This window comes from Meleagris gallopavo, chromosome Z (genome assembly GCF_905368555.1).
Source record: "Meleagris gallopavo chromosome Z, MGAL_WU_HG_1.1, whole genome shotgun sequence".
Taxonomy (NCBI): domain Eukaryota; kingdom Metazoa; phylum Chordata; class Aves; order Galliformes; family Phasianidae; genus Meleagris; species Meleagris gallopavo.
Window position 1 is genome coordinate 71,578,387 of NC_139435.1, and position 18,496 is coordinate 71,596,882.

General features: G+C 38.0%; 1 protein-coding gene across 1 annotated transcript in view; it reads right to left on the reverse strand.

Moving 5' to 3' along the window:
- Nucleotides 1–10,733: 10,733 nt before the first annotated feature.
- The window catches only part of HSD17B4 (hydroxysteroid 17-beta dehydrogenase 4), a 56,288-nt gene continuing 48,525 nt past the window's right edge, over nt 10,734–18,496 (reverse strand). The window contains exons 23-24 of the mRNA XM_085213068.1: nt 12,355–12,482; nt 10,734–11,148 (exon numbers count right to left, since the gene is read on the reverse strand). Coding sequence (XP_085069194.1) covers nt 11,059–11,148; nt 12,355–12,482 — 218 coding nt within the window. The 3' untranslated portion in view covers nt 10,734–11,058. The remainder of the gene's footprint in view (nt 11,149–12,354; nt 12,483–18,496) is intronic.

Here is an 18,496-nt window from a genome sequence, read left to right on the forward strand (position 1 = left end):
TTCTTTTGTGACATATATCTAGGCATAACTTTAAAGACATATTTATGCTGAGACTGCAACCAGAGTATTGGGGAAATATTTGAAATACTTAAAAGAGTGTTATTAATGGAGCTAAGAAGATCACAACACAGAAGAAACAATTTGAAGACATAGAAACCTATAGCTATATAAAACTTTTATTATCAGAAAGAAAACACTGCTCAAAAATTTCTGATTTCTGCAGCTTTTTAGAACTTATTACAGCTTACAGTGTATAAAAAACTAAAAATTTTACACAGTTCTGATTTGGGCACTTTTAGACAACATCTCTCCATCAGGAACTAGAAAATGGAAATGGGAGAGAAACTCAAAATTGTTTGCACACTGTGTTATGATTTTGGAGAGTTATCTTAATATTGTAGGTTTTTTTTAAATAATGTAATGTTTTTTCTCGCCACATGTTTCAATTAAAATGAAATTTAGCATAATTACATATAGAAGTACTGCAGAAATATGGTAGAGTTTGAACATGACCAGGAAAGCATTCTATGTGACCGTTCTGCCAGAATGGAGTTAATATTCACCCACAAACCTGTAAGAGGCATTCTACAGCACTGCTAATGATTTCAGTCTCCTTCCTGGCTGGATTTTTAATTAAAGAAAATATTTCAAGGAACTTTCAGAGCCTACTCTTCTTTTTCAATCTGGAATGATTGATTAGCATCATTCCACTTGTTTTAACAGTGCTGGCAATCAATAAAAGTAATTATGCATATAATAGAGTACACAGAGAAACAAAAGATATGATGAAACCTTAAAACTTCAGTTATTCCTCTAGCTAAACGGTATCACTAAGTCACTATCTATATGAGTGATTTACCCTGCTAGCCAATCCTATCATTCTTAACCACTTTCCATGCTAATTAGACAGGCTACCTGGGGTTTCTGGATTTTTCCTTGTTCTCTATCACAAAACATTGAGCACACACAGTACTGGTGGGTAAGAACACATTTATATGCCTGCTATCATAACTTTATTTTCATTATCTGGCCTTTAAGAATACCACAACATTGATTTTCAAATCGCACAAAAAATAATGTTTCTGGACAAGTAACCATTTTCTGTCCTCATCTCATTGCAAACAAATGGTTCCGGAGAATGTAGAACGGAGATAAACATTCATCTAAAAGATCTATGCTTTTTAATTCTCTTTTTGTGGTTTCTACTATACAATCTCAGAATTAAGTGTTCTGTTCATTCCATGTAACACAGACCTGCAGCAGGACCATAGGAGATGCCCTGAATTTCCCTCAACCATTAGACTGACATGTACAACATCTAAACATCTCTCCTCTGATGGAAGAGCATACCCTCCTTCTTTCCACCTCCCTTACCTCAGCTGCCCAGAAGAACTCCCAGACTACTGAACAGAGGAACTAAACCTTTTAACCACATTGCCACAGGCACAACTGTACCACAGGACCTCTTGTATCTACACCTAAATGTTGTAAGTCAAGTGGGAATTAATCTTCGTACAAGCTTTTGTATAGGTACTCTTAGGTTTTGCAAACACATACTTTTGTCTAGGACAGGCTGAGCATCCCTGAAACTGCTGAAAGTGTTTCAGTAAAAGAGCTCCTGATCATGATTAGGGTACAGATCTTGTCTTCAAAGATGAGAACCTCCTAGAAACACATAAACCAGACATATATTTAATCAGTATGAGTAGATAGTCAGCAGAAAGGGAGATTAGCCCCATCCTTAACAGGACTATCCTCATTACAATACTGAAAATCACACTCACTGGCTTGAAGACCGAGATCCATCTGGAGATCCTTCCCAATGAGCATGTGAAATATTAAAAGATACTGTGCATTAACATGAAAGTTAGGGAATGAATCATATAGCTGGATAGTGGTCAAGTTATAAGAATACATATAAAAAGCACTGTGGAGGATCCCTGTGTGTGCTAGCTTGAGAGACAACCTTGCACTCAAGTTTGTAATAAACCAGTATCTCATCTTGTATGTGAGATGATCTTACTGGACAACCTATATATGTTTGAATGGCACTCCTTTATATTCTAAGCTTCAAAGGAACAATTACAGTTTCAGGAAGTAGGATGCACACAGAATTAATATAGTATGCAATTACTTACATTCTACATAACGATACTTGATAATCAACTTAGAATTTCAAGCTGTGTGTACATCTGTGTATTTCTTAATGACCACAGAGACAGAGTAATAGTTTCAAAAGTGCATTGTTTCTTAGACTTAGAGAGTGATACTACGGATTTTGTGAGCAAAACTGATCAATGTTTATAGCACTGAGTTTATTAACGACTGATAATATGCAACTTTCTATGGTCAGAATTTTGCTAAATGCTAGTTACTTTACAGAATTGTTTGTCAACTGAGAAGTTTTAAATTGGCAAGTGCACCTTGCATGACAGTGACTTCAGCTATGTGACACAATATTTATCTTGCTTTGAGAAAAACTTGAAAGAAGGTGAAAACACATTGACAAGTAGTGAATTTTAGATTTCCTGGCTAAGAGCTTTTGAAGCTAACAATGAAACCCCACACACCACCTGTCTGTCCCAAACAGACCAGCAGGAGGTAAAGGAAGAATACAGAACTCCAACTCAGACAGTGTGGCTGAAGAGAGCCCTACGATTCTGTAGAACAGAGGAACACATCTCAGAGACAGCCATAAGGACATCGAATTATATTCCAGATCTACAGGAAGGCAAAATTCCATTTGTCACAAACTAGCTGAAATAATAATAATAATAATAATAATAATAATAAAGTGGCAAGGACTCTAAGTAATGTGCATACATTCTAGAAATACAAACAACAGGCATTAGGAGCTTCAGCCAACTTTTTCAAATTTTTAAAGATCCTCATCAGGAAGGCCAAGGGCATCCTGGCCTGCAACAGAGATAGCACAGCCAGGAGGACCAGGGATGTGACTATCTGCGAGTACTCAGCACAGGTGAGACTGCATCCTGAGTACTGTGTTCAGTTTTGAGCCCCTTTACAAGAAGGGTATTGAGTTGATCAAGTGTGTGCAGGCAAGAGCAACAGAGCTGATGAAGGGACAAGAAAACATGAGTTACATGGAGTGGCTGAGGGACTATTTATTCTGGAGAAAGAAAGATCTAATCACTCCGTGCAGCTGAAAGGAGGTTGCAGTGAGGAGGAGGTAAGTCTATATCACCAGGTGACAAGTAATAGAGTACATGAAAATGGCCTCAGGTTGTTTCAGGGGAGGATTAAATTTGACATCAGGAAGAAATTCTTTGCAGAGAGTGTTCAGGCTTTAGAACAGGCTGCCAGGGAGGTGGTGGAGTCTCAATCCCTGGAGGCATTTAGGAGACATGTGGACATGGTGCTTAGGGACATGACTTAGCAGTGCTATTGGCAGTGTTAGGTGGATGGTTGGACCTGATAACCTCTTTTCCAACCTAAAAAATTATATGATTCTGGGATTCTAGGAAGATTCCCATAGGAATAACTGAAATTTCAATATAACATTATCATGAAGAAATCCAACAGGAAAACTTGTATGCCTGCTAGAATCTCTGAATACAGTGGAGGAAAAAAGAAAGTTTTTTAGTGGCCAAAGAAAAACAAAAACTCGTTTCAAGAAAGCATGGTTCTCAGCAGTTACACCAGGGATGCTGGAAGGCAGACACAACACATTTGAGGGCAGAGTATGGGCTGCAAACACCAGCTTATTACTGAGATCAGAAGGAGATTGTTCAAACAACTCTGCTGGTACAACGTAGAGATACCATTATTTTTTTTCCCATGAAAGCTTTCAGTTTTTATTAAAAAAAAAAAAGTGCTAAGGTAGTTTTCAGCATACACTTAGTTCTTAAAATCAAAGATGGCTTTGCTCTAACAATAAAATTTTCTCAGTTGATCTACGTAAGACAACTACCCCCTGTGAAAAAGGCATCCTGTAGCAGAAGTACACAATGCTATAATCCTACAAGTACATCTTTGCTGAAACTAATAAAATCTAAGAGAAAAAAGAAAAGAGGAAATTAATCAGCATGTAACAGCTAAATTTACTAGGAACCTTGTATCAGCCAACATGCAAAAATACATGCCAAAAATGGATCCGTCTTCCTCTTAACTTCAAGCAAAATGCAGAATATGAATACACTGATTTAATATAGCCGTAATAATTACAGCACTTGAATCTGAAATGTGATCAGCATTACCAGAGCATAAAAGGGTGACAGTAGTACACATGGTAAGTCTGTACCTCAGGTGGGAGGGGAGACACAAATATTCACTACCTACAGATCCCTGAGGATTTCACTGAGACTGACAGTGGGGGAAACACAACTGATTGCAAATCCAGCATCTTCATTAAATCTGTGCAGTGCTCAGAGTCACAATGAAGCAGACTCCTAGTTCCCATCTCAGTACTGGATTACCTCAAAGAGCAGAAGTGAGAGGCCAGAAACAGCACAGATGTTTTGTGTGAGGTGTTTTATCAGCCCATTATCAACCGTGCGCAAAGTCTTTAGTGCCAACATGATCTTTTGTAGTCCGGTTTCACAATTAAAAACACTGGCCTCAAATTCTAGGCTGACTATGGAAAGTACTGAAACTACAAACACACGGAGTGGCCTAGAATTACTCAGAGAATCATAGAATCACCAAGGTTGGAAACGACCTCCAAGATCATCCAGTCCAACCATCCACCTACCAGCAGTATCTCCCACTAAGCCATGTCCCTCATACAACGTCTAAACATTTTATGAACACCTCCAGGGTCGGTGATTCTACCACCTCCCTGGGCAGTGCGCATCAAGCTGGAAGTTGCAAAAGACTTGTAAATAAACACCTAAAAAAACAACAGCAACAAAAACCCCACTAACTTTGGGCAAACTACCTAAAGTGATGAGATGTGATTTTACTTCAGATGTGAGCAAAATCATCTAACGTCAGAAGAATTTCCTAAGCCAAAAACCGGGGTTTAGTCAGTGTTGAGCATTATTGGCCTCACAAGTGCCTTCTAAGTATTCAATTAACTCAATTGAATTTCTGGTGTGAGTCACAGAGCACAGCAGGAAGCTATTCCTTATTGTTTAGATATTTTTTTCCTCGGAAAATGAAAAATAGCAAGAAAAGTTTGCTTGTTTCTTTGGTTTCTGTTGTTTTCTTTTCCTTTTCTTTCTTTTTTTTTTTTTTTTTTTTGTGTGTGTGTTACTTTCTAAATGTATAGCTTTCCCTACTCTGCTTAGTGACAAACATAAAAAGCAATGCTGAAAACCTACCAGAAATACATTCTAAATATGCCTTGGGATAAGAAGGCTATATTTTCTCTGATATAATACACAAGAAGTCTTGTTTTATCTCTATTAAAAAAAGAGCACCTAAAAACCCACATGTATTACATTCAATCAAAGTCTGCTACCCTTTTATCATCTTTTTCTAACAGGATTATGATGCTCTCAGCATCACAGCTATTATGACCTCTGATAAGGTTACAGTAGATATACAGAACTGCATCATCTGTTCATAAAAATTAGACTGAGTTTCACACGAGTCAGAACAGTGCAGAACTCAGGCTAGTTTTGACCAAAAAAGAAAGAGACATATGGGATCTAAAACCAAGAGAGTCAGGCAGCTTCGTGAAAAGGTCAGGCAGCTCTGTGAGTCACATGCGCTTCATCTTAAAGGACAGACCAGCACAGCTGAAGAGCAACAACAAAAAAAATCCCTGTAAGAGGAATATGTTTGTATGTGCTTTGAGGCTTAATCCAGCCATGCTGACTGACACCAGTAGCAATTCAGATTCTATTTGCTATAGTGAAAGTGTTGTGCTAACAACATTGGTACTAGACTGCAGACTCCAGCATCATTCTTTTTTTATCCCTCCCCTCTAATCATGTAGAGGCAATTATTTGGGTAAAATAAGACAGAAATTGACTGACTGTCTTCCTAACTTTTAGAATTGATGGGTTTTTTGGATGGGCCCTGGATAGGACAAAAAGTTATAAACTTACTTCATTTTTAACTTAGTCCACAGAAATCCTGCCATCCAATTTCTGGCAGCATTGTGTCTGTCCAGACTCAAGATTCAGTGGGACTCAGGTGAAATCTAGGTGCAACAGAAGATTGTTCCTTCCCATTCCAAACCCTTGATTAACCAGACACTGCTACGCACATCTATGCAAGAAGTCATTTAAGTGCAACCACAGCAACATCCATAGTCTGCTACATTTCTCCTGACCTCAGATCATCTGATGTCTGATGCTTTCCATGTCACTATTCTGGAGATACAGATGAGCGCAGCCCTGCAGAGAAGGACTTGGGGGTCCTGGAGGACAGGAAGATGGACACGAGCCAGCAGTGTGCGCTTGCAGCCTGGAAGTCCAACTGTGTTCTGGGCTGCATTAAAAAAGGGGTGGCCACCAGGGAGAGAGAGGTGATTGTTCCCCTCTGCTCAGCTCTTGTGAGGTCCCATCCGCAGTGTTGCATCCAGGCCTGGGGCTCCCAGCACAGGAAGGACGTGGAGCTCTTGGAGCGGGTCCAGAGGAGGGCACTGAGATGATCAGAGGGCTGAAGCATCTCTCCTATGAGGAAAGGTTGAGGGAACTGGGCTTGTTTAGCTTGGAGAAGAGAAGACTCCAAGGAGATCTCATTGTGGCCTTCCAGTACTTGAAGGGAGTGTATAAACAGGAGGGGGGATGGCTGTTTACAAGGGTGGATAGTGATAGGGCAACGGGGAATGGTTTTAAACTGAGACAGGGGAGGTTTAGGTTGGATATTAGGAGAAAGTTTTTCATTCAGAGGGTGGTGAGGCACTGGAACAGGTTGCCCAAGGAGGTTGTGGATGCCCCATCCCTGCAGGCATTCAAGGCCAGGCTGGATGTGGCTTTGGGCAGCCTGGTCTGCTGGTTGGCACACAGCAGGGGTTGGAACTCGATGATCATTGTGGTCCTTTTCAACCCAGGCCATTCTAGGATTCTATCTGATTCTTCATTGCAAAACATTGTGGAGAACTCATTTTCACATGAATAAACATGAGTAAGAAAGATACCTGCAGCAACTGAAGTAGAAGAAAATAGTGCAGGAACTGGGGGACATTAATATTTCCTCTTCCTTTAACCCTTTCAGGTATCATGAACAGAAAGAAAATTTCAAAATCAGGTTGGATGGGGCTGATCTTGTGGGTGGCAGCCCTGGCCATGGTAGGGGACTGCTCTGGGTGGGCTTTAAGATCCCTTCCGACCAAAGCCATTCTTTGTTTGAATCTACGAATACTGAAATAAGGCATTAATTTAAAAAGTTAATTTATCTAGATTAGGAGAATTCATTGGTTGCAGCACTGAGTTCTTCTATTCCACAAGGCATTTTAATTTCTCAGGGTAACACTTGAACAATGGGCAGCTGTTTTTACAAGCAGTTCAGTCTACCTGACAAACACAAATTGCTTGTAAGAGCATAATGCTCATGAGGAAGGTGGGAATAAACATCAGAAAGTGCTATAGGACATGGAATTAAGTTTCTCTATATGGAATTCCTCAAGCTTACCTCTTTCATGCTTCCCACCCTCCCTCATTTTACTTATTTTAATATTCTCTGATTATGAATGCACTCATCAACATTTAAAGAGCTGTTACCTTTAATCATAGATGACACTTAGAGAAGGTATTGAACTCCACTGCAGTAAACAGATTAAAAACAGTTGTGGGGACTGGAAAGCATAAAATTCAGCACAAGCTTACTTGAAGTCAGAAAGATTATAACTTTCCTCATCTGTGCTCACAGCTCTCTTGCTTCAGTCAGTGGCCTCATAATCAAGTGAAGAGAACACTAATCTGTGGAACTGCAATTTAAGGTTTGAATGATGAACATAATTGCAAGCCAGCAGGAAAATTGTAATGAATGTATGGAGAGGAAAAAGAGGAATAATAAAAAATGGGCCATAACTAAAAAGCGCAGCAATTCATGCAGTCAGATTTCGCTCTAACGCAAGTATTCCTGGACAAACAATTGAATTCTTATCTGGAAAGCTTACAATCCAGACCTCACATGGATGCTCAGATTGTTATTCACATGCATATAGGATTTATCAAAACATGGTAAAAAAACATATATTATGATGAATAGCAAACAGACTTGCTCTTGTCTGTATTAAATAGATTGTATGTGCCATTAGAATTTTTACAGCTAAGGTGCTTGTAAAGGCCTCTTCATCTCCTAGAGAACATTGCTTTATCATAGTATCACAGAATGGCCTGGATGGGAAAGGACCACAATGATCATCTAGTTTCAACCCCCCTGCTACGTACAGGGTCACCAACCACCACTTAGAGAGCTGGGACATTTGAAAAACAAGAGGGCTTTGCAATCCAAGGTAACAGCACTTATTCTTAGCAGTGCAAATGCTACCCTGAGCACATGCACAAAGAAAGTGATAAAGTGAATAGTTCTCTCATGTCTCTATGTCTTGTCTGGAAACGGATGCAACAGCATATGTTACTGCAGCCTCCAAAAGATGAGAGACTCCCCAAAAACTGTTCCAAATGAAAAATGCCAAAAGGTTTGAAACACAAGCTCGAAAATCAGAATGATACCACCCCAAATGAAAGCTGAAAACTTCTGAAACAGCAGCCTATCAAACAGGCTGTCATTTCCTTGAATATATTCTTTTAAATATATTTATTTATTTGTTTCTGTTTCTGTCACCTACAGAGGCATCTCATTAAGAAATATAACTGCTTTCCTGGACACACAGCTATTTCCTCATTTTTTTTTTTTAACACATTTTTAGGACATATTTACACAGAAAAGGTATATGTAGAAAATTGTTTTTCATGTATGTGACATGCACAGCCAACAGATCGGCTTCTCTAATACATTTTTTTAGAAAAATAAAAATGTTTTAGTCATAAAAGACAACTTTCTGTACGTGCTACAAAGTCGTTGCATAAGGTAGACTCTGCAGTACCAGACAACGATGACAATGATTAGAATCAACATAAATGTACTCACTGGCTTTTGATGGCCCCTCTGAGATGGCACACATCACACTTGTTCTGCTTCCTATCTACTGATGATGCAATTTATGAGACAGACTCTAGTTGATGTGTCAGTTTTATACTTCTCTATCTGAAGCAAAAAATGGCTGGTAGTTTAGCCAAGAAGAAATAAATTTGTGGAGAACTGAATCCAGTGTTACAAACATGTGTCCTCAAAACATACATTCATTTACAGTCTCAACAGGCTCTTTGATAGCTACAGCCCACTCAGACAGCTGGGCTGGTGTCACTTCTCCTTGTTCAGGCTCAAAAATATTTATCTTCCATTACCAGGAGTTCTTGTGACAAGCAGCATACACAAGAATGCTTTCCCCTCAGGAAAACATGTGGCCGCAGATATCCCAGCTCTGCCCATATGAGTGAATTGTTCATTTTACACTTATCTGCTATCATGATAACAGCCTTTATGAGAATGCATCTACGCAAAGAATACTCTGGCTGTAGTGATAACCTTTGGTGCTGTGTAATATACTTCTCAGATGAAAATGTCCTTCAGCATCTTCATGGTCCTTTGTTGGACTCTCACGAGTATGTCCATGTCTCTTTTGCACTGTGGCACCTCACCAGTGCTGCATAGAGGGGAAAGATAATCTCTCTCCACCTGCTGACAACACTTTGCCTAATATACACCAGAAAACTCAACCTTCTCTGTGGCAAGGGCACACTGCTGGCTCAATTGGGTGCCTACCAGGATGACTTCGTCCTTTCCTGTCAAGTTGTCATTGGAAGTTCCCCAGCATACACTGATGCACGGGGTAATCCAGGTGCAAGAGTTTGCACTTGTCCTTGTTGAACTTCACAAGCTTCCTGCTGGCTCACTTCCCCAAGTCATCCAGGTTCCTCTGGATGTATCCTATGATTCCTTCCATTTGGTGTCATCATTCATTTCCTACTAACTCAAAGAGAGAGAAAAAATGAATGCAGATTATAAAGGCAGGAAAAAAACAGAAAGCAAAAAACAAAAAACCCACCACATAAATGTTTGTGCTCAGCTTGTCTGAACAAAGGCTCCAGATTCCTGTCATCAGTCAGCAGTTCTTACAGGAACTAAGCATAAATTATACCGGTGGTAACTACACACATGAAAGTGAGAAACACATGCCATGAGACTTTCACAATAGCTGTGCTAGCTACCTCTTGTCATTTCTTATACCTAAGTGCTAAACTCTCCTCACATTACGAACCAGTTACATACCTTTGCATCCTACTGTTCCATATTAAAAGAAATTGTTACTCAGTATGAAAGAATTAACAGGTAAAACTTTCTTTTTATAACAGCCCTCTGTAATACTCAAGCAATTCCCTTTAATAAAGTTGTGCATGTAAAGACTATCATCTTTTTTAAAAAACAGAAAGCCTTTAGAGTTCAGCATGAAAAGCTCCTAATTGAAATTATGAGGGAGTTATGTGAAAAAGCCTCACTGATTTCCATTCACAAAAGTAACATATACAGGAGTGATCGTCTAAAAAATGTGGGCACAGATGAAGTTTAAGGGCTTTCTCTGTACAGAAGAAAACACAACAACACAATGCAAATAAATACAATGGACTTCCATGTTTAATGGGACAGTGAGAGCTTAAGATAAAAAACTTTTAATTTTAATAACAAGCTAGCTAGATTCATAGGAATTAAGATGTCTAAGGTAATACAAATGAAGACAAACAGACACATAGAAGTTATCAAAGAGGTATAGTCATTTAATTTTCTTTAGAATTAATACAGAAATATATGCATCTTTGTAAGAATTTTTTATTCAGATAAAGATGTACAATGAGAGAAGTATCATTCTTTATTGCTGCAGAGAAACAAGGATAGGATATTAATGCTTAGAATCATTTTATGATTTTGTGTCTACAGCAAGTAAAATAGCTTGTATATTAGCAATATAATGAATCAGCTTTATGTTAAGTAATCCCCAAAATGTTTTAATTGCTGCTTCTGAAATAATTGGATTTTCTGTCTTCTGAACTTCTTCACTACTACGGTAGATGATCAGGAAGTTCAGAGTTTGGCATAATCTTTCAGGATCATTTGCAGCTTCTGGCTCAGCATGATGTTCCCCTTCACTTTCAGTTTACCAGAAAAGAATGCCTAGAAAGAGGCAAGAAAAGAAAAAATGCATTCAACTGTCCATTCACAATCCAAAGAATTGTTATTACCAAAAAAAAAAAAAACCAACCCTGCAATAAAAAATCAGGGCTGTTTCATGCTATTATCCCTAGCTCACAGAGCTATATATGCTGTTTCAATCTATTCCAGTTTTTTTTTTTTTTTTTTTTTTTTTTAAGTTTTGTTTCACTATGGCTTCACAATTTGAAAGCTCTTTGAATGTTCTCAAAGGAAATCCTTTGCATAGCCCCATTAACTTGAAATAGATTTAAATCAGGAAGAGAGAGATGGCAGAACAGAATTCGAATAGATGCTTATACCTCCTTTAGATGAGAAAAATCCACATCAACTCAAAGGAAATACTGAAGTTCTAAGAATAGATAATATGCCTGAATTGCAGTCATAGCTCTTTTGCTTTCTGGAGATTAACTGTCAACATCTAGGGCTTGGTTTATGCCCTATGCTTGCTATTTAAAGAGGGGCACAAAGGATTTTATTTCTCTAGTATATTGGACTTCTAACAGACATTTGCCATCGTTAGTCTCCAATTCTAAAACCAATTCTTAACAACTTCTGCTCAGGATCAAAGAAAACAAACTGTTCAATATATGATGAGCTAATTAAGGTTCTCATTTGCTCAACCATTAAACCGTAAGCTGAAATATTATTTTTGTGGCAGTTTAATTTACTTTTACACATGGCATTGAAAGTACAAACTCTGGTTACAAAACTTGCTTTCCCTCAAAAAATGACCTAATTTTTGTGAATTTATGCATTTGCACATTGTTCGTCACTTTTCCTTACAGCAGTTGTAGCAGTAAATCACGGTACTGCAACAAATACCAGTTTCCTGTAATATAACATATCGAACAGCATAACCTTACAAATGATATTGTGAAATGTCAGAGGAAAAAAAAAAAAAGAAAAACAAACAACAACAAAAAACTTCGTAATATTAGGCTTTATATCATTTGAGGTACTGCTATCCTCCTTAGAGGTAAAGATGGGATAAATTCCTTTCCATGCCTTCTGACCATTACAGTACAAGACGTGCTTATACCTAATCTGAGTCTGATCTGCACTGTCCAAACACCCAGCCTTGCAGGCTTTCAAATGCAAACAGTCATGAACCAGAACTTGACTTTAGGCAAACTTCCTAGGCAAGTGAGTTTGGCACAACCCTTTTACCTTTTGGGGATTGGTCTTCTGTTGCACCACATCCATGAAATCCTCATCTGAGAGTGTGAAGGTGGTATCAGCAGAACTTCTTGCAGGTCCCTGGTACACAGCTCCAGAACCATTTTTCAAGTCAATTGCTGAGAAAAAAACAGCAAAATATAGTTATAGTTCAAAATAAAGGTGAAATGTTTAGTTTAAAGAACTCTACTCTCCACATCCATTATTGCAAAGCATCAAGCCTAAAACATAAATGTCACGCTAATAGTTATTTAGAAAATGAAAGTTTTTCTAGTTCTTCTTCTTTAATGAAAGAAAATAACAGGTTAGAAAAAAAAAAAAAAATCCACCTATTCCTGTGCTGTTTGAGCAAATCAGGTATGTTCAGATAGTGAAAGTGTATGCATCCTGCATGCTTGCAGTTAAGTAATTCAATTGTGGTAAGTCCAAATTCTGAACATTTTTCTAAAGTGGAGATTAAGAAAGTTCTTTTTTTGTTTTTGATTTTTTTGGTTTTTTTTTGTGGATTTTTTTTGTTTGTTTGTTTTTTTAGAGCACAGACCAGGAGAGACACAGAAAAATGTAACTGTTGATCAATTCCTACCTCAGTCACAAGCACGCAGTTTTATAGTAATTGAAGGGAGAAAATGCCCTACGTGACCTTAAAAATCCTGCCCCTTTATTTTTATGGACACAAAATTTATGCATCAGCATTGCATGAATCTTCCTTGTCATTTAGACTTTTCCAGTGTCTTCTTAAATAACTATGCTAGATTGAGCTTTTGATATTCAAATTAGACGGATCCCTGTCCTTAAAACATGCTTGTTTTACAGCAGATTAATAAGGGGCACATGCACTTAAATCTTATTACTTTATCATGGTTCCACGCATATGGGTTTCAATAATTTCATGTCATCAGTATAATTTAACACAGGTAGCACAGCAATTTGGATGGGAACTTTAGAGGATAAAAGGAAAATAAATCCACTGATAACATAGGCCAGGAAAATATCTGAAAAATGTCTCAAAAACAGACAATTGTTTGGTATTGAAGCACTTCTTGAAGGAAAAAAACATAATAAGAAATTTTTCAATTAAATCTCAGCCCTTTGGTTAACTCTAGAGGACATGTAAAGATTATCCACCTAAGGAGAAGGGGAACTTGTAAGAAAGACTGCCAATTTAAAATTGCTGCACAGACATACGAAAACATTTTTAAACAACATTTATGAGTCCCAAGTTATTAATGACTGCAAATATTCCAAAATGCTAATGTCAACAGCACAGTTGTGAGATTTTTAAGTTGGTATCCTTTAGTCAGGGAAACTCAAATGTGGTGGTTGTCCAACACGTTTGCACTTTCCTTATTTTGCCTGGCAGGCAAACATAGCCTGTTCTGCTTGGTGGAGGGAGCACTTCAAGCCTTGCCAAATAGCTGTCCTTCTCTTTTGGAAAGCCAAAAATTTCCTCCAGTACCTGGAGTTTGGAGTGTTATTCTCCCAAATGAAAAGCCTTGCCAAAATAATCTACTACAAGGCTAACACTACCAGGTACTGTGTCACTTGTTTAAAATATTTTGACAGGTTGTACTCTGCCCACTCTTTTTCAGATTTTGCAGATTCTCAGCCTTTCTCATTTCACATTTTCCTTCTGACTCCCCACTTTCTTAAGTACAAAACAAAATCATTACTGAAGGATATAATACTTCCAATCAGGCAAGGATTCTCAGACAGCTTCTCTTAGTTGCCAAATTTTAAGGCAATTGCCTAACTGTGGAGATTAAAAACTGGCTCACCTTTTGTTTTTCTTTTTCTGAATAGTATCTCTGAAAGGTTAACTACACTGCTTTTGTTCATCTCAGGTGGTTAAATCTTTCTTTTTCTGAAATTTGTTCTAAATATTACTTTTTCCAGTTAAAATAAAACTACAAAGAGTAGTGTGTCCAGTGATCTTCTGTGGGAGAAATTACATACTACCTAATTATTATTCACCTGATTTTAAGGTAAGTTGTAATTTCAGAAACAAGTTTAATGTACATCACTACCTTGACACAGTAAGAACAGAAGGGAAATTACTCAAAAGCAGATAAACAACCTACCCATTTATCGTAAAAGAACTAAAGCATATCAGTGGTTAGGTATGGCTATTCAAGATACAAGAATAAACCTAAGAAATATTGTAGACTTCCTTGTTCTCTTCAAAATCATTCGTATGTTTTTTAGTTTCGTACTCTTCACAGCTAGTGAAACAAAACATCAACTTCTGCTGCTTGCAAGATCTGCTTCCCCAGCATATACATTAAAGAAAAAAGAAAAAAAAGAAAAAAAAGAAATCCTTAAATATTTTAGATGCAAAGCTCCACAGTTTTCACATGATGAGAATTTGTGTAAGATCAAAAAATACTTGCTTGGTATTAGGGCCACATGATGTTTTCTACACCTCCTTTGTTTGTGTGCTGGAACTGCATAATGTCCTTTTAAGCCATAAAAACCACACCACTGTAACTTAACTGAGCTCAGTTTGAGCCACATAAACAGCACTGACCAGCAAGTCCTTCTGTCTTGGTTTGACCTCAGATGGCGGCCAGGAGCCACAAAGCCACTCTCACTCCTGTTCCTAACCAGGATGGGAGAGAAAATACTCTGGAAAATCTTGTGGGTTAAGATAGGGACAGATCGCTCAACAGTTATCTCTGGGAAAACAGACTTGACTTGGGGAAGATTTACTTCATTTTCATTTTAAAATAAGGGTAGGTTAGTGAGAAACGAAAACTCAACTAAAAATATCTTCCCGTCTTCTTCCCAGGTGCAGTTTAATTCCCAATTCCTCTACACCCTCCCCAACTCTGAGCAGTACAAGGGGATAGAGAAATGGGGGGTTTGTTCAGCCCACTCTGAAGCCATTCCTCTCTGCTATTCCTCTCACCTCACTCTTCTTCTCTGCATGTCCCTCAGGAGAACCTGCTCCTGTATGGCTCCTGTATGGGCTCCATGGGCCATCACCTTCTGGCCACATCCACTGCTGCATCTCCAGGGCTACACGTTGAGATCTGCCAATCCTCTGCATGTGGAGCCCAAGAACTCCAGGGGACAGCCTGCTACAGCATGAGCCTCTCCTGGGCTGCAGGGAACTTCTGTTCCCTGCCTGGAGCGCCTCATGGCCTCTTTCTCCACTGACCTTGGTGCCTGCAGGGCTGCTTTTCAGAATTCTGTCACTTGCGCAGTGTTTTTCACACTTTCTTAAATGCGCTGTGACAGAGGAACCACCAGCATCGCTGATGGGTCCTAAGACACAAAAGAACCTCTTTTCTTTATTGAACACTGTCTAGAAAGGCAGATTTGATATATCCCGACTATATCTGTTGACCAGTCCTAGTATTGTAAAGTTCAGAAGACACAAAGTTAGAATTAAATACTTTAACCACTGTGACAAATCCTATGATGTCTGAATGATAAAATACATAATGCATTGTGTTGCAAGGGCTGTTCTCCTTTTCTAATCTACATCTGAATCACATCAGCATTGCTTATCAAATCATTTCTATAAATAACTGTAAGCTCCAAAGGCACAAGAACATCTTTTAATACTGCATGACCATGGTACATGTTCAATCATATGAAATCCTTAAATCATCTTTAATTAAAAGTCATTAGAAAACTTTAAAATAGATGACCTGCTAGTACGTTCTATTCCAGAACATATGAAAACTATAATTTCCATCTCCACTTTATTATCTTAAATACCGTTACTATATTCACTAAGGAAAAAAAAAATAAAAATAAGTAAATCCCAGCAGTCACAAATGAAGAACCCTGTAACAATGAATCCTGCCAGCTTCATGAAAACATGAAGGATCTTCTCCTGAGACTACAGTGCCAGCACACAGAAAAGTGGATATAAATTAGCAATGAAAGAAATGAGCTGAATATCAGAACAGATTCCATCCTTCAGAGCAGAAAAATTCTAACTTTCCAAAGTGATTTAAGACCAAAGATGGTGCTTTCCTGTAAAGCACACCTTTATGAGACTAAGGCAAGTAACGCTCCAGAGTGAAATGGTCTTGAAACAAGCCTCCTGTATCCTACACAATCCTCCTACACAAATCTCCTGGATGTGTCTCTGAGATTAAACCTTGTATGTTGCACAGCCATTACAGCAGTCAACTTAATAATGATGTGATATTGGTGTCTCTGTGTCTCTGCTTGGACTCCAAATAGTTCCTCAGGTGCATAGTGGGCTGGGTACCTGCCCTTGCACACTGCCAGCGTAATTCCACAGCTTCCAGAAACAGCTGAATAGCTTCAGGATGTCCCAGCTTTTCCTCTACCCTCTCACACAGCTGATTTACTCCATACAAAAACAGAAGTTTGAAAAAGAGGCATGCTATTCTTCAATTATCTGTATAAGAACTTAATTTAAATGAAACTTAAAGCTGAAATCCCTTTTCAAAATCAACCAGCTTCTCAAATATGTAAAATTTCAGTACTGCTCACATAGTAAAAAACAAAGTCAAGCAGTTTCAGTACACAAAGCAGTAGCCAACCTTCACTTTTGTTTTGTTTTGTTTTGTTTTTAATTACATACCTAAATTCTACATTACAGTAAATACATAGGAATTATTATTCTCCATAAGATGTGCTTCTCAGAGAAATAATTAACAGGTCAAAAATGGCATATATCCAGATTAAAACTATAGAATGGCTTTCAAAGCAAGTAGCCCAAGAGTTGAAAAATCTAACATTTATAATATAGCTTTTGCCGTATTATTCATAGGAGAAAGTTATTAGGCAGTCACTTTTTTTTTATTTTGTTTTTCCCCCTCATCCCAATTCTCCCTCACAGAGGATAAGCAACTGCCCTCAGCCTGAGAGCAAACAGAACAAAGCATCATTCACTCTTCACTGCTCAGAGTTGCTCTGCATTATAAATTATTAACCAGCTTCCTGGTAATTTTAGTGACATTCACAATGAAACGCACATAAACTTTTATAGGAAAGTTTTATTTTTTTCAAGAACTGGAAAAGAAGAGAAATATTTTATGCTCTCTGCATGATGCAAAGCAACAGAAGAGAAATCTTCTAAACTTCTGAGTGCTGTTCTAGAGATTCGTTCGCTATCAGGTAATAAATCTCAATGGTAATGTCTGAGAACTACTGAAAACAACCAAAGCAATTGTAGAGCATAAAATATGCAGAACAGTAGAGTATACTTTAGGTAGTGAAGCTAATGGGAGAAGCTGTGGTTAAAGCTGGCAGGTATCTGACAAGAATTCTGTTTTAAAAAATAATCTTTCACTTCTTAGCTTATTCCTTACAGTTTTGACACTGACATAATGGATACTGTTTTATTTCCATTTTCAGCGTCCTTGTAAATTAGAACAATTTGTTTCTATGAGAAAAAACCTCTAATTAAGATCAGTTGTCAATAGCTACAGTTCAACACTTTTCAGACAGTGAATGAATTGTCAAAAATTTCATATCCTGAGTGCAAAACCAGAATTTCTATAACCATGGCTTCATACCATTGATAGAAAGCTAGATAAAAATAAAGATCATTGCTAATTAAAAATACCATTACTACCATTAATACTATCATCAGAAGTGCCTCTGTAACAAGAGTTCACACATTCTATTTAAGATAATAAAAATTCTGGCTTACTGCGCAAAACAGATCAAATGCTTAGAGTAACAATTAAAGCACTAAAAGTGAGTAATTTTAAAAAGAAAAGACACTGAAAAGCCTTGAAAGTTTGGAATACAATGGAATGACTGCCTGTATGAGAAAAAAATTCAGTCCATGATACAGTTTGCTTTCTCTTATCTGCTTTCCCTCCCACCCTCCTCCAAGATCTCGAGAAGCTCAAGGACATTAGCAGGAGATGCTACAATCATCAAGTGAGACAGCAATGAGCTACAGGGCCCAGATTGTTTCTAGCACTGTCAATTGCTGCAGTTTTCACAACAGCGCAAAGCTGTGTAAAAGTGACAAGTCCAAAGATCAGAAAACAAGCCAGCACAACTAAGTAATAAATTTAATAAAGGAAAGAAGCCCAGCAGGTAGCATACGAGAGCCTTAAGCACTATTTGTACTGTCCTGGGAGGCTCTCATTAGTAGAGTCTTAGAAAGATGATGTGTAATAAAACAATTAGTATG